Raw genomic sequence first — 20,879 nt, forward strand, 5'->3', positions numbered from 1 at the left:
TCCTGGGGGCCCCAACAGTCTGTCCTGGTCCACTCACGTTGATGCAACAGTCAAGAAAGCCCAACAACGTCTCTACTTCCTACGGAAGCTAAAGAAATTCGGCATGTCTGCATCGACTCTCTCAAACTTCTACAGATGTGCGATAGAGAGCATCCTATCCCGCTGCATCGCAACCTGGTATGGCAACTGCGCGGTCCAAGATCGCAAGAAACTGCAGACTGGTGAACTCAGGCCAATGCATCACACAAGCTTGCAATCCCCACATTGATTCTGTCTACACCTCCCGCTGCCTCCGGAAGGCAGACAGCATTCCCAGAGACCCCTCCCACCCAGGCATTGTCTCTTCCAGACCCTTCCATCAGGCAGAAGGTACAGAAGTCTGAAGACCTGTACATTCAGGCAGAGAACAGAATCTTCCCCACAGCTACTAGACTCCTCAACGACTCCCCCTCGGACTGATTTGTTCCCTATAAGACACTATTCACAATGCCCTATGCTGATGTCGTATTTGCTTTGTTATTTTGCCCTTGTTCCATACGGTAACTAAATACTTATTTGTTGATGTACTGTATACTTTTTTGCTTTCACTGTCACCATCTACTTTTTTTTTGTCTACTGTGTACGTTTCCTTGGCCACAGAAAAATACTTTTCATGGTACTTCGGTACATGTGACAATAAATAAATCAATCAATTCAACACCACTGCCTCCCCAGTGGAGTTTCTTGAATGTTGCTGGAGCTACACTCACTCCAGGCAAGTGGAATGCATTCCATTACACTCCTGACTTGTGCCTTGTAGATGGTGGATAGGCTTTGGGGAGTCAGGAAGTGAGTTAATCACTGCAGGATTCCTGCCCACTGACCTGCCCTTTTGGTATTCATGACCAAGTGTTAAATTTTGTTTGATAACACCACTGTGGAGTACCTTGGGACCTTACCCACGTTCAACATGCCCGATAAATACACGTTCTTGGTTATGGTGGACAGTGGTTAGCACAGCTGCCTCACAGCACCGGGGACCTGGGTTCGATTTGTCCTCGGGTGACTGCCTCTGTGGAGTCTGCACGTTCTCCCCGTGTCTGCGTGGATTCCTCCGGGTGCTCCGGTTTCCACCCACAGTCCAAAGATGTGCAGGTTAGGTGGATTGGCCATGCTAAATTGCACCTTAGTTGTGTTATGTACTCTGGGATAACACAGGCTGCAACCCGATGCAGCTTTGACCAAAAGATACTCCAGACTTTGAAGTAAGTTCAATGCGATTTATTGAACTATTAACACAGTTCTCTATGAGTTCGACTCTCCTGCTAATCTTTCTATAGTAACTCAGTCTAACTAACCAGCCTGCTCTACACCACGTGGTGGGTGTGATGCTTCTGATCTACCCCTGTCCTACTCTCTAAGTGTCGCCTGTGGAAAGAGACAGAGCATGTGTGCCCTGTCCTTATATATGGATTGTGTAATGCCCCCTTGTGGTATTGTCACCTCTGGGTGTCTTGACTGCCCATTGGTCGTGTCCTATTCTATGTGTTCATTAGCTGTATGTCTACATGTCATGATGTCTCTGGTGCTCCCTCTAGTGTTTACTTAGTTGTAGTGTATTTACATTAACCCCTTGTGTATTTACAGTGATGCATATCACCACATCAGTGTCCAAAAGGTTAGTTAGGGTTACGGGAATAAGGCGGTGGGAGTCTGGGTAGGGCGCTCTTTCAGAGGGTCGGTGCAGACTCGATGGGCCGAATGGTTTCCTTCTGTGCTGTATGGATTCTATGAGACAGTGTGTGTCCAATAATCGGAGCTTCGTATAAATACCAGAAAAACTACCCGCACACGATGAGCACTGACACCCCCGTCCTCGATCCGTACGGACAAATGGCCGGGTTCATTGAACACACGAGAAAACGGTTCACATGAGATTGACTTTTATTCAAAATTAGTTCAACCCGGACGAAGGTTTATAATGCAACACACACACGGAAAAAAAATAATAATCTGTCCATAAATTATAGTCACAACAATAAATTAAATAAATAGAATTATATTTCCTTATTATTAAAGTGCAGTGAATGAGGTTGTGGGGGGGCTCGGAGTGCTGCGCCAAGTGCACACTGCCTCCCCCGGACAAAGTGAAGCAGAATTCAGCCAGCTGCGTTAAAACGTCTCCTCCTCCCACCCTGCAGTCTCCCCCTGCCCTCCCAGGGTTGAGAAATAGGATGTCAAGTTGCAATGCTGCTGTGGTGAACATCACTAGTGGTATATTATACGTATTACGGCACTGCCCGTATATTAGAGGTACGATGGTAAATCCCTGCCTGCTGGCTCCGCCCAGCAGGCGGCGTACAAGAGTGTGTGCTCTCCTGAGCTGCAGCCACTCTGGTTCCAGCTACAGGAGGCACAACATCTTGTTCAATAAAGCCTCGATTGTTCCACCATTCCCGTCTTTTGGTAAGTGACGGTACATCAGCTGCATTTGTGGGTGGGTGTTCGGGGGGCGGGGGGGGGCGGAGTGGAGAACAGCCTTTCCTTGCCTGTCAAACCCCCATGTCCTCTGGGCAGCCTCAGGATATTAATAACAAAACCAGCCCTCAAGGGGGGGGGGGGAGAAAGAGGAATCTTCGGTGAATTGGACATTCTGAATTCTCCCTCGGTGTACCCGAACAGGCGCCGGAGTGTTGCGCTACTCGGGGATTTTCACAGTAACTTCATTGCAGTGTTAATGTAAGCCTACATGTGACAATAAAAAAGATAACATTATTATTACTCCTTCGCAAGGCCCGTTGTAACAATTGGGGAGGAAACATGTTAGTGGTAATGTCCCTGGACTCGAATCCAGAGGCCCAAACTAACAGGAGGGGCAGAGACAGGGATTCAAATTCCCACCGTGACACAGTTGGGGTAGACTTCATTTTGACCATTAAAGAAATGTGGAACGAAAGCCACTCTCACCACTTAGCATGAAAATCCCCTCCGGGCTCGTTTTACAGGTCACCCGGGAGGGGGCAGAAGCGGGCAAAGGGAAGGTATTTCAGCCCATCAAGCCTTGCTCCGCTGATTGCGGTTCAAAGTTCACCTTCCCGTGTGCTCCGCAAGTGCCCCCTCGGCACCTCGGAGTCGAGTGCCCTTTCTGCTTCAGGCAGCCCTGCCGCCTCACAGCGCCCTCAAGTTTCTCATGGGCAATCGGAGACGGGCAATAAGCGCTGACGCCCACATCCCGAGGAAGGGGAGGTGGGGCGCCGGGAGCGGCATTCCCGCTTTCTCAATTGGGATGAGCTAGGCAGCGGTGGAGGATGAAATCTCGCACGGCGGAGGCTGCGCTGTGTTCTTGCCCATCCGGTCATCGAAGGGGCGGGAGGAGGAGGGGGCGGGGGCGGGGGGAGGGGCTCCATTAACTCCCAACTGTTCCAGACAGTCAGCGAGCGGACGGGGGCTCCGTAACTCCCCAACCATTCCGGACAATAAACAGTAAATAAAACAAAGAAACCCGGAAGTGTTCACAATGGAATGCCGGTGGTGTCGATGATGACCTTGATGTACACAGTGTCGTTCTTCAGGTAGTGGCTCTGGGGCTTCAGCAGGAGGTCGTGGCGGGCAAACATGGGGCAGCCGCTGGCAATGTTCATGTGGCTCCTGGGCTTCTGGAAGGAGCCGCTCAGCAGGTCGGGCGAGAAGGATTCCTTGACGTGCTTCTGGTGCACTTGGTCCATCAGCATGAAGATGACCTTCTGCCGGAAGGGCCAGGGCAGCACCTCGTCGTACTCGCCCTTGATGATGGCGAGGAAGAGGGAGATGTGGCTGCCCTTCCCATTGCCGTCGCCGTCGGGGTAGATCCGGCAGCAGAGCTGGTAGCCAAATGGGTGGCTGGCGAAGACGGGCGAGTAGAAGGAAGGTCTTTGCTCCGACCTGGCCGCCATCAGGCAGGAGGAGAACTCTTTGATCTTCCACACCAGCACCCCATTGGTGCTGACGGGCGAGGAGGGCCCAGCCAGGCCACCGGTGACCTCCTGGTTCCGTGTCTTCCGTTGCAAAGAGAGGATGACCTGCTCATAGTGGAGGCACTTCTGCTGCAGCACCTCGATCACCTGGGCGTACTTGTCCAGGTCCTTGTTGAGGCCGCAGACGGACCTCTCCAGACCCTCCGTCTTCTTCGCCAGGGCCAGCACCCCCGGATCCGCCCCCCTCGCCATCTCCGATGTGCCCCGTTCTCCCAGCACCCAGCTGCTGTCCGCCTCCTCCTTAGAGGGCTCGCTTGCCAGCCCGGTCCGGGTGCCCCCCTTCTCGGTCAGGTGCTGCTGGAAGCTCTCGGCCCCCTCGCCCTCAGACACTTTGCGGGAACGCAGGCTGGTGGTCAGGGTCAGCATCTGCAGGAGGTGGGTCTGCTGGGAAGCTCGCAGGTGCTCGTCCAAATCCCGCCTTCGAGGCTGTTGGATGGAGAATGAGAGGAGACATTAAAGAGGTTGCACCCACTCGATGCCCTCCTGCTGGTACCCGGTGGATCAGCGCCGAGGGCACCAGGGGTCCCTCAGCAGGTCAGGGCTTCAGGTTCTATGACAGAGATTTGAGCACATAATCGAAGTTCACACCCCCAGTGAAATACTGAGGGTGCAAACCCTGTCAGAGGGTCAGTACTGAGGGAGTGCTGCACTGTCAGAGGGTCAGTACTGAGGGAGTGTTGCACTGTCAGAGGGTCAGTAATGAGGGAGTGCTGCACTGTCAGAGGGTCAGTACTGAGGGAGTGCTGCACTGTCAGAGGGTCAGTACTGAGGGAGTGTTGCACTGTCAGAGGGTCAGTAATGAGGGAGTGCTGCACTGTCAGAGGGTCAGTACTGAGGGAGAGCTGCACTGTCAGAGGGTCAGTACTGAGGGAGTGCTGCACTGTCAGAGGGTCAGTACTGAGGGAGTGCTGCACTGTCAGAGGGTCAGTACAGAGGGAGTGCTGCACTGTCAGAGGGTCAGTACTGAGGGAGTGCTGCACTGTCAGAGGGTCAGTACTGAGGGAGTGCTGCACTGTCAGAGGGTCAGTACTGAGGGAGTGCTGCACTGTCAGAGGGTCAGTACTGAGGGAGTGCTGCACTGTCAGAGGGTCAGTACTGAGGGAGTGCTGCATTGTCAGAGGGTCAGTACTGAGGGAGTGCTGCACTGTCAGAGGGTCAGTACTGAGAGAGTGCCGCACTGTCAGAGGCTCAGTACTGAGGGAGCGCTGCACTGTCAGAGGGTCAGTGCTGAGGCAGTGCTGCACTGTCAGAGGGTCAGTACTGAGAGAGTGAGGGTCAGTACTGAGGGAGTGTTGCACTGTCAGAGGGTCAGTACTGAGGGAGTGCTGCACTGTCAGAGGGTCAGTACTGAGGGAGTGCTGCACTGTCAGAGGGTCAGTACTGAGAGTGTGAGGGTCAGTACTGAGGGAGTGTTGCACTGTCAGAGGGTCAGTACTGAGGGAGCGCTGCACTGTCAGAGGGTCAGTGCTGAGGGAGCGCTGCACTGTCAGAGGGTCAGTACTGAGGGAGAGCTGCACTGTCAGAGGGTCAGTACTGAGGGAGTGCTGCACTGTCAGAGGGTCAGTACTGAGAGAGTGAGGGTCAGTACTGAGGGAGTGTTGCACTGTCAGAGGGTCAGTACTGAGGGAGTGCTGCACTGTCAGAGGGTCAGTACTGAGGGAGTGTTGCACTGTCAGAGGGTCAGTACTGAGGGAGTGCTGCACTGTCAGAGGGTCAGTACTGAGGGAGTGCTGCACTGTCAGAGGGTCAGTACTGAGGGAGTGCTGCACTGTCAGAGGGTCAGTACTGAGGGAACGCTGCACTGTCAGAGGGTCAGTGCTGAGGGAGCGCTGCACTGTCAGAGTTCAGTACTGAGGGAGTGCTGCACTATCAGAGGGTCAGTTCTGAGGGAGCGCTGCACTGTCAGAGGGTCAGTACTGAGGGAACGCTGCACTGTCAGAGGGTCAGTACTGAGGGAGCGCTGCACTGTCAGAGGGTCAGTACTGAGGGAGGATTGTACAGTCAGAGGGTCAGTACTGAGGGAGCGCTGCACTGTCAAGAGAGTCAGTACTGAGGGAGGACTGCACTGTCAGAGGGTCAGTACTGAGGGAGTGCTGCACTGTCAGAGGGTCAGTACTGAGGGAGTGCCGCACTGTCAGAGGGTCAGTACTGAGGGAGAGCTGCACTGTCAGAGGGTCAGTACTGAGGGAGTGCTGCACTGTCAGAGGGTCAGTACTGAGGGAGTGCCGCACTGTCAGAGGGTCAGTACTGAGGGAGTGCCGCACTGTTAGAGGGTCAGTACTGAGGGAGTGCAGCACTGTCAGAGGGTCAGTACTGAGGAAGTGCCGCACTGTCAGAGGGTCAGGACTGAGGGAGTGCTGCACTGTCAGAGGGTCAGTACTGAGGGAGTGCTGCACTGTCAGAGGGACAGTACTGAGGGAGTGCCGCACTGTTTGTGGGTCAGTACTGAGGGAGTGCAGCACTGTCGGAGGGTCAGTACTGAGGGAGTGCTGCACTGTTTGTGGGTCAGTACTGAGGGAGAACTGCACTGTCAGAGGGTCAGCACTGAGGGAGTGCTGCACTGTCAGAGGGTCAGTGCTGAGGGAGTGCTGCACTGTCAGAGGGTCAGTACTGAGGGAGTGCTGCACTGTCAGAGGGTCAGTACTGAGGGAGTGCTGCACTGTCAGAGGGTCAGTACTGAGGGTGCATTACCCTGTCAGAGGGTCAGTACTGAGGGAGTGCTGCACTGTCAGAGGGTCAGTACTGAGGGAGTGTTGCACTGTCAGAGAGTCAGTACTGAGGGAGAGCTGCACAGTCAGAGGGTCAGTACTGAGGGAGTGCTGCACAGTCAGAGGGTCAGTACTGAGGGAGAGCTGCACTGTGGGAGGGTCATTACTGAGGGAGTGCCGCATTGTCAGAGGGTCATTACTGAGGGAGAGATGCACTGTCAGAGGGTCAGTAATGAGGTAGTTCTGCACTGTTAAATGGTCAGCAATGAGGGAGTTCTGCACTTTCAGAGGGTCAGTACTGAGGGAGTGCTGCACTGACAGAGAGTCAGTACACAGGGAATGCTGCACTTTCAGAAGGTCAGTACTGAGGGAGTGCTGCACTGTCAGAGGATCAGTACTGAGGGAGTGCTGCACTGTCAGAGGGTCAGTACTGAGAGTGTGAGGGTCAGTACTGAGGGAGTGTTGCACTGTCAGAGGGTCAGTACTGAGGGAGTGCTGCACTGTCAGAGGGTCAGTACTGAGAGAGTGCCGCACTGTCAGAGGGTCAGTACTGAGGGAGCGCTGCACTGTCAGAGGGTCAGTGCTGAGGGAGCGCTGCACTGTCAGAGGGTCAGTACTGAGGGAGAGCTGCACTGTCAGAGGGTCAGTACTGAGGGAGTGCTGCACTGTCAGAGGGTCAGTACTGAGAGAGTGAGGGTCAGTACTGAGGGAGTGTTGCACTGTCAGAGGGTCAGTACTGAGGGAGTGCTGCACTGTCAGAGGGTCAGTACTGAGGGAGTGCTGCACTGTCAGATGGTCAGTACTGAGGGAACGCTGCACTGTCAGAGGGTCAGTGCTGAGGGAGCGCTGCACTGTCAGAGGGTCAGTACTGAGGGAGTGTTGCACTGTCAGAGGGTCAGTACTGAGGGAGTGCTGCACTGTCAGAGGGTCAGTACTGAGGGAGTGCTGCACTGTCAGATGGTCAGTACTGAGGGAACGCTGCACTGTCAGAGGGTCAGTGCTGAGGGAGCGCTGCACAGTCAGAGGGTCAGTACTGAGGGAGTGCTGCACTGTCAGAGGGTCAGTACTGAGGGAGTGCTGCACTGTCAGAGGGTCAGTACTGAGGGAGTGTTGCACTGTCAGAGGGTCAGTACTGAGGGAGTGTTGCACTGTCAGAGGGTCAGTACTGAGGGATTGCTGCACTGTCAGAGGGTCAGTACTGAGGGAGTGTTGCACTGTCAGAGGGTCAGTACTGAGGGATTGCTGCACTGTCAGAGGGTCAGTACTGAGGGAGTGTTGCACTGTCAGAGGGTCAGTACTGAGGGATTGCTGCACTGTCAGAGGGTCAGTACCGAGGGAGTGCTGCACTGTCCGAGGGTCAGTGCTGAGGGAGTACTGCACTGTCAGAGGGTCAGTACTGAGGGAGAGCTGCACTGTCAGAGGGTCAGTACTGAGGGAGAGCTGCACTGTCAGAGGGTCAGTACTGAGGGAGTGCTGCACAGTCAGAGGGTCAGTACTGAGGGAGTGCTGCACTGTCAGAGGGTCAGTACTGAGGGAGAGCTGCACTGTCAGAGGGTCAGTACTGAGGGAGTGCTGCACAGTCAGAGGGTCAGTACTGAGGGAGAGCTGCACTGTGGGAGGGTCAGTACTGAGGGAACGCTGCACTGTCAGAGGGTCAGTACTGAGGGAGCGCTGCACTGTCAGAGGGTCAGTACTGAGGGAGTGCTGCACTGTCAGAGGGTCAGTACTGAGGGAGCGCTGCACTGTCAGAGGGTCAGTAGTGAGGGAACGCTGCATTGTCAGAGGGTCAGTACTGAGGGAGTGCAGCACTGTCAGAGGGTCAGTACTGAGGGAGTGCTGCACTGTCAGAGGTCAGTACTGAGGGAGTGCCGCACTGTCAGAGGGACAGTACTGAGGGAGTGCCGCATTGTCAGAGGGTCAGTACTGAGGGAGAGCTGCACTGTCAGAGGGTCAGTACTGAGGGAGTGCTGCACTGTCAGAGGGTCAGTACTGAGGGAGTGCCGCACTGTCAGAGGGTCAGTACTGAGGGAGTGCCGCACTGTTAGAGGGTCAGGACTGAGGGAGTGCTGCACTGTCAGAGGGTCAGTACTGAGGGAGTGCTGCACTGTCAGAGGGACAGTACTGAGGGAGTGCCGCACTCTTTGTGGGTCAGTACTGAGGGAGTGCTGCACTGTCGGAGGGTCAGTACTGAGGGAGTGCCGCACTGTCAGAGGGTCAGTACTGAGGGAGAGCTGCACTGTCAGAGGATCAGTACTGAGGGTGCATTACCCTGTCAGAGGGTCAGTACTGAGGGAGTGCTGCACTGTCAGAGGGTCAGTACTGAGGGAGTGTTGCACTGTCAGAGGGTCAGTACTGAGGGAGAGCTGCACTGTCAGAGGGTCAGGACTGAGGGAGTGCTGCACTGTCAGAGGGTCAGTACTGAGGGAGTGCTGCACAGTCAGAGGGTCAGTACTGAGGGATTGCTGCACAGTCAGAGGGTCAGTACTGAGGGAGTGCTGCACAGTCAGAGGGTCAGTACTGAGGGATTGCTGCACTGTCAGAGGGTCAGTGCTGAGGGAGTGCTGCACTGTCAGAGTGTCAATACTGAAGAAGTGCCGCACTGTCAGAGGGTCAGGACTGAGGGAGTGCTGCACTGTCAGAGGGTCAGTACTGAGGGAGTGCTGCACTGTCAGAGGGACAGTACTGAGGGAGTGCCGCACTGTTTGTGGGTCAGTACTGAGGGAGTGCTGCACTGTCGGAGGGTCAGTACTGAGGGAGTGCCGCACTGTTTGTGGGTCAGTACTGAGGGAGTGCTGCACTGTCAGAGGGTTAGTACTGAGGGAGTGCTGCACTGTCAGAGCGTCAGTACTGAGGGAGTGCTGCACTGTCAGAGGGTCAGTACTGAGGGAGAGCTGCACTGTCAGAGGGTCAGTACTGAGGGAATACTGCACTGTCAGAGGGTCAGTACTGAGGGAATACTGCACTGTCAGAGGGTCAGTACTGAGGGAGAGCTGCACTGTCAGAGGGTCAGTACTGAGGGAATACTGCACTGTCAGAGGGTCAGTACTGAGGAGTGCTGCACTGTCAGAAGGTCAGGAGTGAGGGAGAGCTGCACTGTCAGAGGGTCAGTACTCAGGGAGTGCTGCACTGTCAGAGGGTCAGTACTGAGGGAGAGCTGCACTGTCAGAGGATCAGTACTCAGGGTGCATTACCCTGTCAGAGGGTCAGTACTGAGGGAGTGCTGCACTGTCAGAGGGTCAGTACTGAGGGAGAGCTGCACAGTCAGAGGGTCAGTACTGAGGGAGTGCTGCACTGTCAGAGGGTCAGTACTGAGGGAGAGCTGCACTGTGGGAGGGTCATTACTGAGGGAGTGCCGCACTGTCAGAGGGTCATTACTGAGGGAGAGATGCACTGTCAGAGGGTCAGTAATGAGGGAGTTCTGCACTGTTAAATGGTCAGCAATGAGGGAGTTCTGCACTTTCAGAGGGTCAGTACTGAGGGAGTGCTGCACTGTCAGAGAGTCAGTACACAGGGAATGCTGCACTTTCAGAAGGTCAGTACTGAGGGAGTGCTGCACTGTCAGAGGATCAGTACTGAGGGAGTGCTGCACTGTCAGAGGGACAGTACTGAGGGAGTGCCGCACTGTTTATGGGTCAGTACTGAGGGAGTGCTGCACTGTCGGAGGGTCAGTACTGAGGGAGTGCCGCACTGTTTGTGGGTCAGTACTGAGGGAGAACTGCACTGTCAGAGGGTCAGCACTGAGGGAGTGCTGCACTGTCAGAGGGTCAGTACTGAGGGAGTGCTGCACTGTCAGAGGGTCAGTACTGAGGGAGAGCTGCACTGTCAGAGGGTCAGTACTGAGGGAGTGCTGCACTGTCAGAGGGTCAGTGCTGAGGGAGTGCTGCACTGTCAGAGGGTCAGTGCTGAGGGAGTGCTGCACTGTCAGAGGGTCAGTACTGAGGGAGTGCTGCACTGTCAGAGGGTCAGTACTGAGGGAATACTGCACTGTCAGAGGGTCAGTACTGAGGGAGTGCTGCACTGTCAGAGGGTCAGTACTGAGGGAGTGCTGCACTGTCAGAGGGTCAGTACTGAGGGAGTGCTGCACTGTCAGAGGGTCAGTACTGAGGGAATACTGCACTGTCAGAGGGTCAGTACTGAGGGAGTGCTGCACTGTCAGAGGGTCAGTGCTGAGGGAGTGCTGCACTGTCAGAGGGTCAGTGCTGAGGGAGTGCTGCACTGTCAGAGGGTCAGTACTGAGGGAGTGCTGCACTGTCAGAGGATCAGTACTGAGGGTGCATTACCCTGTCAGAGGGTCAGTACTGAGGGAGTGCTGCACTGTCAGAGGGTCCGTACTGAGGGAGTGCTGCACTGTCAGAGGGTCAGTACTTAGGGAGTGCTGCACTGTCCGAGGGTCAGTACTGAGGGAGTGCTGCACTGTCAGAGGGTCAGTACTGAGGGAGAGCTGCACTGTCAGAGGGTCAGTACTGAGGGAGTGCTGCACTGTCAGAGGGTCAGTACTGAGGGAGCGCTGCACTGTCAGAGGGTCAGTACTGAGGGAGTGCTGCACTGTCAGAGGGTCAGTACTGAGGGAGCGCTGCACTGTCAGAGGGTCAGTACTGAGGGAGCGCTGCACTGTCAGAGGGTCAGTACTGAGGGAGGATTGCACAGTCAGAGGGTCAGTGCTGAGGGAGTGCTGCACTGTCAGAGGGTCAGTACTGAGGGAACGCTGCACAGTCAGAGGGTCAGGACTGAGGGAGTGCTGCACTGTCAGAGGGTCAGTACTGAGGGAGTGCTGCACTGTCAGAGGGTCAGTACTGAGGGTGCATTACCCTGTCAGAGGGTCAGTACAGAGGGTGCATTACCCTGTCAGAGGGTCAGTACTGAGGGAGTGCTGCACTGTCAGAGGGTCAGTACTGAGGGAGTGCTTCACTGTCAGAGGGTCAGTACTGAGGGAGTGCTGCACTGTCAGAGGGTCCGTACTGAGGGAGTGCTGCACTGTCAGAGGGTCAGTACTTAGGGAGTGCTGCACTGTCCGAGGGTCAGTACTGAGGGAGGGCTGCACTGTCAGAGGGTCAGTACTGAGTGAGAGCTGCACTGTCAGAGGGTCAGTACTGAGGGAGTGCTGCACTGTCAGAGGGTCAGTACTGAGGGAGCGCTGCACTGTCAGAGGGTCAGTACTGAGGGAGTGCTGCACTGTCAGAGGGTCAGTACTGAGGGAGCGCTGCACTGTCAGAGGGTCAGTACTGAGGGAGCGCTGCACTGTCAGAGGGTCAGTACTGAGGGAGGATTGCACAGTCAGAGGGTCAGTGCTGAGGGAGAGCTGCACTGTCAGAGGGTCAGTACTGAGGGAGTGCTGCACTGTCAGAGGGTCAGTACTGAGGGAACGCTGCACTGTCAGAGGGTCAGTACTGAGGGAGCGCTGCACTGTCAGAGGGTCAGTACTGAGGGAGTGCTGCACTGTCAGAGGGACAGTACTGAGGGAGTGCTGCACTGTCAGAGGGTCAGTACTGAGGGAGAGCTGCACAGTCAGAGGGTCAGGACTGAGGGAGTGCTGCACTGTCAGAGGGTCAGTACTGAGGGTGCATTACCCTGTCAGAGGGTCAGTACAGAGGGTGCATTACCCTGTCAGAGGGTCAGTACTGAGGGAGTGCAGCACTGTCAGAGGGTCAGTACTGAGGGAGTGCTGCACTGTCAGAGGGTCAGTACTGAGGGAGTGCTGCACTGTCAGAGGGTCAGTACTGAGGGAGTGCTGCACTGTCAGAGGGTCAGTGCTGAGGGAGTGCTGCACTGTCAGAGGGTCAGTACTGAGGGAGTGCTGCACTGTCAGAGGGTCAGTGCTGAGGGAGTGCTGCACTGTCAGACGGTCAGTACTGAGGGAACGCTGCACTGTCAGACGGTCAGTACTGAGGGAGTGCTGCACTGTCAGAGGGTCAGTGCTGAGGGAGTGCTGCACTGTCAGACGGTCAGTACTGAGGGAACGCTGCACTGTCAGAGGGTCAGTACTGAGGGAGTGCTGCACAGTCAGAGGGTCAGTATTGAGGGAGTGCTGCACTATCAGCGGGTCAGTACTGAGGGAGTGCTGCACTGTCAGTACTGAGGGAGTGTTGCACTGTCAGAGGGTCAGTGCTGAGGGAGTGCTGCACTGTCAGAGGGTCAGTACTGAGGGAGTGTTGCACCCTTCCCCTGCAGCCCCTCTCTCTATTTGCTGAAATTGGCGGTCTGGGCAGAGCACAGGCATTCAAAATGGAACTTTTCCTGGGATGTTTGGCATTCGAAGAGACTGGAGAAGGTTAAGGTTAAGGGGAGATGTCTGAGCGAGTCAACGGGACAGGGACCAATTGCACTGGCAGATAGGAGAGGGACCAGGGGACTGGGATTGAAAATTACGGGCAAAAGAACCTCGGAGGGAGGTGAAGAGTGTTTGCTTTAAACACAGAGTGTTAGTGTGATCTGGACCACGCTGCCATCCGGCGGTGCGAGCAGATTCACTTGGAGCTTTCAAAACGGGACTGGGTAAATTCTTGAAAAGGATAAATGTGCATGACTGCAGGGGACAGAGCAGAGTCGAGTGCAATAGAGCTTCCTCAACTGGCTCGCACAGATAGGGCGGGCCGAACGGCTGCCTCCTGCATTGAGAGTCTCAGTACTACCAGGAACCGCTGCGGGTGGGAGGGGTTGGGGAAGGTGGTGCGAATAACAGATAGGTAACTGGCCAGTAGATTGACGCTTTGAACGAACCTTCTCCAGACAGCCGACATCTTTAAAGGGACAGGACACCTGGATGTTGGGGCAGGTGCCATGCTGAGGGTCACAGTGTTTCTCAAACTGTTGAGGAAAGAGCACAAATCAAAAAATCAACAGGTTAATTGTAACAGGGGAATGAGTCACAAAGGAATAGAGAGAGAGAAAGAGAGATGGGGGGGGGGGAGGAGAGAGAGGGAGAGAAAGAGAGAGAGAGAGAGAGGGGGAGAGAGAGAGAGAGAGAGAGGGGGGGAAGAGAGAGAGAGAGAGGGGGGAAGAGAGAGAGAGAGGGGGTGGGGAGGGGGAGGGGGGTGAGGGGGAGGGTAAGGGGAAGAGGGGGGGGTAAGGGGAAGAGGGGGAGGGTAAGGGGAAGAGGGGGAGAGGGGGAGGGGGGAGGGGGGGGAGGGGGGGAGGGGGGGAGGGGGGGGAGAGGGAGAGGGAGAGGGAGGGGGGAGGGGGGAAGAGAGGGAGGGGGAGGGGGGGGAGAGGGAGGGGAGAGGAGAGGGAGGGAGAGGGAGGGAGAGGGAGGGAGGGAGGGAGGGAGGAGGGGGTAGGGGGTAGGGGGGAGGGAGGGGGAAGAGAGGGAGGGGGAAGAGAGGGAGGGAGGGAGGAGAGAGGGAGGGAAGGGGAGAGAGGGAGGGAGGGGGAGAGAGGGAGGGAGGGGGAGAGAGGGAGGGAGGGGGAGAGAGGGAGGGAGGGGGAGAGAGGGAGGGAGGGGGAGAGGAGAGATGGAAAAACAGAGAGAGAGGGGGGGAGAGGAAGGGAGAGAGATAGAGAGGGGGTGAGAGGGACAGAAAAAGAGTGAAAGAGAGAGAAAGAGAGAGAAAGAGAGAGAAAGAGAGAGAAAGAGAGAGAAAGAGAGAGAAAGAGAGAGAAAGAGAGAGAAAGAGAGAGAAAGAGAGAGAAAGAGAGAGAATGAGAGAGACAGACACAGAAAGACAGACAGACAGACAAAGCGAGAGGAAGAGTGAGAAAGACAGACAGAGAGCGAGGAGGAAGACAAAGCCAGAGCATTTTGTAGATAAACAGGCTAAATGAGTGCTGGGAATATTGTTGCATTGCGAGAAATTGAGAATGACGGATCATAATAATAATCTTTATTATTGTCACAAGTAGGCTTACATTAACACTGCAATGAAGTTACTGTGAAAAGCCCCGAGTCGCCACATTCCAGCGTCTGTTCGGGTACACTGAGGGAGAATTCAGAATGTCCAATTCACCTAACAGCACGTCTTTCAGGACTTGTGGGAGGAAACCGGAGCACCCGGAGAAAACCCACGCAGACACGGGGAGAACGTGCAGACTCCGCACAGACAGCGACCCAAGCCGGGAATCGAACCTGGGACCCTGGCGCTGTGAAGCCACAGTGCTAACCACTGTGCCACCCAATTTTAAACAACAACCTCATCAAAAGGTGGAGCCAATTCTGTAATCTGCCTAACGAGTGGAAAAGAGTGAGGAAATTGCGGCCTGAACTCACGCCAAATTTGCTCAATCTTTTAAACCCGGATTCCACACCTCCAGTGCAATAATAATCATAGCCCTCTCCGGAATGGAACCAAACTGGCGCCCGATTCCCACTGGATTTGAGATTTCAAATAACGAAGAAAGCCAGCTTACATCCGCCTTGGTTAGGTCAGCTCGGCCACAGACCGGGCAATCCTCTTTGCGTTTGGCGCAGATCGCGATGTGATCCTAAGGGAAACAAATGATCAAATTCAACATCAGGAACACAATGCCCAACATCGGGGATCACGAGGAGAGGCCGCCCGTCCTCGTCCCCTGCCAGACAACGAGGGGGCGTCACAGAGGTAATTGAATCGGAGGCTGTTACGAGCTTGGCTGGAAACGGTGGGACTATCTTCGCACAATCGGGGTCAGGATGTGAACACGGTTCAGGAAGAGGTTTGGAGCCCTTGCGTACGGAATGCAGTAGATTCCGGCTCCGTTGATGACTGGTCAGTAAGATGGACACGCGGGTATTGAGGCAATATGGAGTTAACATAGGTGGCTGGGCGGAGTTCAAAGGTAGGCCGGTAGGCCGGGTTTCCTCCGGGCATTCCAGCTTCCTCCCACAAGTCCCAAAAGACGTGCTGTTCGGTGAATTGGACATTCTGAATTCTCCCTCAGTGTACCCGAACAGGCTGGCGACTAGGGGCTTTTCACAGTAACTTGCAGTGTTAATGTAAGCCAACTTGTGACAAGAAAGATTATTGTCATTACAAGCGCCATTGCCTGTGCTCCCCGACCTACACTGCTTCTGATTCTGCAGTGGCTCCATTTTAAAATTCTTGCCTTGCTTTCAAATCCCTCCAGGCCCTTGCAATTTTCTCCCCTAACCTCCTGCCGGCCCACCGCCCTCTGGAGACACCTGAACCTAACTAAGCCCACCCCGTGGAGCAGCTCCAATATTCATCGCTCCATCTCTGGTCGCTGTGCCTTCCGTGACTGGGCCTCAAGCCCTGGGATTCTCTCCCTAAACCTCTCCACTTCCCTCTCCTCCTACAAGGCACACGCCACCACCCCCCCCTCCTTTCGTTCAAGGTTTTGGGTCGCATTATGTGGCTCAGAATCAGGTGCTGTTTGATCACACTCCTGTTTCACCCTGTTCAAGGCGCTACATGAATGTACGCGGCCGCAGTTCTGACGGTGAGAGCTTGACCCGGGGCTCCACCTGGCCAGCTCACCTCCAGCAGCTTTTGAACGCAGAAGGTCTCGCACTGGGGGCACAGCGCCATCCGCCACTCGCACTCCTCGGTCTCGTGCGCCATCATCTTCTTCCTGGCGCCGATCGCCTCGCAGCCGAATGCAACGTTGGAACATGGGACCACGTGGAAATCACACTGGGCCCTGTGTGTGCACTGTTCAGGGGAGAGCGGGGATGGTGGTTCGAGAGAGAGAGAGAGAGACAGTCACACTACAGTCCAAGGATGATGAATCTGCTCAAGAGAAGTGTTCCATTTCAGAACGAGCACACCCAGGAAATTCAGCTTCTATCTGGGGGGCGGGGTTACCCTCGAGACCAGGAAAGAGGCCGTGATGAAAATGCTTCACCTTCTACTGCCTCTTTAGGTGACATTCCAATTCCCTTCCCGCACCTCGCGGTGCACTAAGGCAGATTTTCATCTGCTCTCATAGTGAGGATTTTCCTGGAACAGCTCGCTGGTCTGTCACCAGGGGGTTATAGCTTGAGGGGGGCACCACATCAAGCGTCACTGACCAGGAGTCTCCCCCACTCTTACCATCAGACATTGTCGTGCTGGAAGGATTTGGATGGTTCATACTCAACCTGTTTGGCCGCGTTATGAACACACCTTCCTTGACCATCAAGTCCTGGGGTGGATCTCGAACCCGGAGCTTCTGGATCAGAGGCAAGGACGCTGGCCCCTGCGCCACAACACCTTTGTGACCTCAAGCAGACCCAAACCTGTTGTACAGTACCGTCGCTGCTGCAATTCAGCAGATGATCTGCACACAGGAAGATCCCACACAGACAGACATAAAGGCCATGACCAGATAATCTGCCCCCTTTTAGCGATGTTGGTCGCCACTGGCTAGGTATTGGCCGGGACACCGGTGGCAGTGGTGGTGTTGAGGGGGGGGGGGGGTGACCGACTCTGCCCTTCTCCGAGCCTGCAAGGCCCCCTTGCAAATTTCACAGTCGGCGATGGCCATTCACAATTACAAGACGGCTTGAGCCAATCAGCTGCGCCACCCCCACCCGAACCCGGCCTCAGGTTTTTCCTTGGGTCACCTCCGAATTCAGGACGTTCTTTTGGTTGACTGCGATCACCCCCTCATCCCTCCTCCTCCCCGCCCAACGCTAACCTGCCCCTTACCAGGTAGTTCCGCAGAGTCCCCGTCCAATCACAACCCTCTCGGTAAGCCGTGCACTGAATCTTTGTGGCATAAGCGTCATTTTCAGCAGCTCTGTCATGGTAGACCTGTGAAGGTGGAAAGAAAGGAGGGGGGGGGGGGGGTCAGACTAAAAGACTCAAGGTGGGTGGGGGGGGGGCTTGCATTTGTTTAGCACCTGTCACAACCTCAACACCTCCACATCACAGCCAATGAAGTAGTCTGGAAGCTCAGTCACGCAACGCAGCAGCCCCTTGGCTACAGAGAATGACTGTCTGCTGTCTAAGGGAATTGGTCAGGACACCGAGGAGAAGTCCCCTGTTCCTCCTCGAAATAGTGCCCACAGGCTCACTTATTACCACCCAGGACGGAAGGAGGGGTCCCAAGTTTAACATCCCACCTGGAAGGTTGCATCTCTGTTAGTGCGGCGTCCTCTTGGTCAGGCACAGGGGAGTGCCAGTCTGATTTGCAGGCTCCATGGTGGGATACAGGGGGAAGAACAATTAAGCCCCGGCTCGGGGTGAGGTCAGCCAGTCTCTGGATCACTAGTCCGGTGACTTAACCACCACGTTACCAGAAGCAAGGAGCATATGTGGTCCAGGCAGCAGAAGCAGAACAGTGCTCAGTCACGGCATCTCAGTTTTACTTCCTCCTTGTAATTCACCCACTTTGTTTATGAAAAATTTCTTGGCATTGGGAATGGAAATTCCAAACAATCATGTGCAGGGTACTTCCAAACCAGTGACATGGGACTGCTAACAACCGAGGCCACGATGGCAGCCAACAATCCCTGAACACTTAAAACCCAATCTGTAACTCACTCCCAGGTATCCCTTACTCTATGTATAAATATAGGCGCCGGAGTGTGGCGACGAGGGGAATTTCACAGTAGCTTCATTGCAGTGTTAATGTAAGCTTACTTGTGACAATAATAAAGATTATTATTCTATATATAAACCATCTGAACTCCTCGATTAGATTCCAGTCTGTAACTCACTCCCAGGTATCCATTATTCTATATATAAACCATCTGAACCCCTCGACTAGATTCCAGTCTGTAACTCACTCCCAGGTATCCATTATTCTATATATAAACCATCTGAACCCCTTGACTATATTCCAGTCTGTAACTCACTACTCACTCCCAGGTATCCATTATTCTATATATAAACTATCTGAAACCCCTCGACTAGATTCCAGTCTGTAACTCACTCCCAGATATCCATTATTCTATATATAAACCATCTGAACCCCTCGATTAGAATCCAGTCTGTAACTCACTCCCGGGTATCCGTTATTCTATATATAAATCATCTGAACCCCTCGATTAGAATCCAGTCTGTAACTCACTCCCGGGTATCCATTATTCTATATGTAAACCATCTGAACCCCTCGATTAGATTCCAGTCTGTAACTCACTCCCAGGTATCCATTATTCTATATATAAACCATCTGAACCCCTCGACTAGATTCCAGTCTGTAACTCACTATGTTACTTGCTAAGTGTCTCTCCAGGTTATACATTGCTGACATGCACAATACATTCAGTCTGTTCAATATTTTCACTGCTGTCTGGCTCCCCTGAAAATACCCGACCCCCCCCCCCCCCCCCTTCAAGTAACGCCATCAATGAAAGAGCATGTTTGCAATGAATTAAATGCCCTACCTTGGAACGAAGGACCTTCTTTTGACAAACATTGCAGTCTGTCTCATTATCTGTTCTGAGAAGAAGAGACAAAATGAGTATGTAAATATACATACAGAGTTAGGTTGCACATCGACCATAATCTCACTGAGCGATGGAGCACGCTGGAGGGGCTGATTGGCCGCCTCCTGTTCCTGTAACTAATTCACATTCCCGAATTCTGAGTCAGTGCTGCCAATATCCCCTGCTTTTCCATTGTTTAAAACTCATCCATTGCTCGGGCTAGAATCATCGAATGGTAACAGCACAGAAGGAGGCCGTTTGCCCATTGTGCTCACCTCAGCTATTCCGCTCTGAGGGCACCACAGGCAAGTCCTGTGTACACACACACAATGGCAGGATCATTGCCTGGGCAGAATCATTTACGTAAGATAGGTTCTTGATTAATAAGGGGATCAGGGGTTATTGGGAATGAGAAAAATATCAGCCACGATTGAATGGCGGAGCAGACTCGATGGGCCGAGTGGCCTAATTCTGCTCCTATGCCTGATGGTCTTATGGACATCAGAATCAAACATCAATTAAGAGAAGGTTCACCTGGTCGCTTCCATTCCTTATGACCCCAGGGCAAGCCCCTTACCCTCCCACAAAAATGTCCTTGTGTTTACTAAGTGTCAGAAGCGGTATTCCAGCCATTGACTCATATCCCAGAGACCCGCATTTCAAGCTGACTTAAACTCCTCTGCTTCCTCGTGCGGACGTGCTCAAAACTTTGATTTCTGGGCCGATCTGCACTCTAGGGGGGTTAAAAACTATCTCCGGTCCAACTCACTTGAACAGGTTCTCCAGGCAGGCGGTGCAGTACCGGTGTCCGCACTCGGTCTGTTTTGGTTTAATGAGTAGAAAGCGGCAGGCGGAGCACAGGAGGCAAGAGCTGCCGGTCGGATTGACCGGGGTGATGCCAGAGACCAGAGCGACCATCCTATTTCCGGGTGAGAGCGGAGTGACTGCCAGCAGCACCCTGTGGCCTCTTGTGTTGCAATATTTCCGGGGACTGATGTAGCCAATGTGCTGGCGGCAGACTTTAAAAGGCAGCGGGGATTCCCACCCGTCACTCCCCTTTGTGACGTTGCATTCCGGGCCAGTTTCAGAACGTTGAGAAGGGAATCCCGAGCAGCCTCTCCCTCCCCCCCCTACGCCCTCCTTGTTCCCAGCCAGACAGGAATAGCTTCTCCCTAACTACCCCTCCGATTCCCCTTGGATAGCCTGAAAACTTTGATCAAATTACCCCCTCTTTATTTGGCCTTCCAAGATTCCAGGGAAGACCACCACCCTTTGTGTGATGGCTTCTCATCATCTTAATCCACCTGGTAATTCTACCCGGTAATTCTCTCTCTCTCCCTCCCCCCCCCCCCCCCCCCCAGGCCAATACATCCTCCCTACGGTCTGCCCCAGGGTACTGCAGGCGGTGACCAGGTGCGGCCAGGACTTTTCCTATCTGGGGGACAAGACAGCCCTTGCAAAGGTCGGACTTGCTACTTTAAAATAAGGCAGAGTGCTTTCCATAGATTGCCATTTCTGTCTGTAAACCATCTCTCAGTACATCCAGACTAGCTGACATTTATTCCACCAGCCTCTCTCTAATTCTCAAATGAGGAACTTTAGTTAAACGCTTGGTTCAAAAATTCAAGTAAACCACCTTGATTGGTTTCCCCTCATTTAATTGTCCAGGAACTTCTTCAAAGATTTCCAGTTGGTCTGCCAGGCAGAACCCCCAGTGACTCAGGCCCGGATCCAATGCTTAAAAATAAATCTGTATTAAATCATTCACCGCCCTTCACTGTAACTTGCTTTTTTCTAAAACAAAAAGTATCTGTTGTTCTGCTTTCTGCCTACTCAACATGGCGGGCAAATCGCCACCATTGAGCCGACCAGTATTCCATGCTTGAGTCTTCATGA

General features: G+C 54.0%; 1 protein-coding gene across 1 annotated transcript; it reads right to left on the reverse strand.

Annotated features, from left to right (window-relative positions):
- Positions 1-1,905: 1,905 nt before the first annotated feature.
- On the reverse strand, positions 1,906-19,930 carry LOC140390370 (TNF receptor-associated factor 2-like). Its single transcript, XM_072475482.1, has 7 exons — positions 19,753-19,930; positions 18,942-18,996; positions 17,260-17,364; positions 16,108-16,281; positions 15,041-15,115; positions 13,418-13,504; positions 1,906-4,418 (listed from the first exon to the last, which is right to left on the reverse strand). The coding sequence occupies exons 1-7, from the start codon at positions 19,899-19,901 to the stop codon at positions 3,492-3,494; spliced, it is 1,572 nt and encodes a 523-aa protein (XP_072331583.1). The 5' UTR covers positions 19,902-19,930; the 3' UTR covers positions 1,906-3,491.
- Between the last annotated feature and the right edge of the window lie 949 nt (positions 19,931-20,879).

This window comes from Scyliorhinus torazame, chromosome 14 (genome assembly GCF_047496885.1).
Source record: "Scyliorhinus torazame isolate Kashiwa2021f chromosome 14, sScyTor2.1, whole genome shotgun sequence".
Taxonomy (NCBI): domain Eukaryota; kingdom Metazoa; phylum Chordata; class Chondrichthyes; order Carcharhiniformes; family Scyliorhinidae; genus Scyliorhinus; species Scyliorhinus torazame.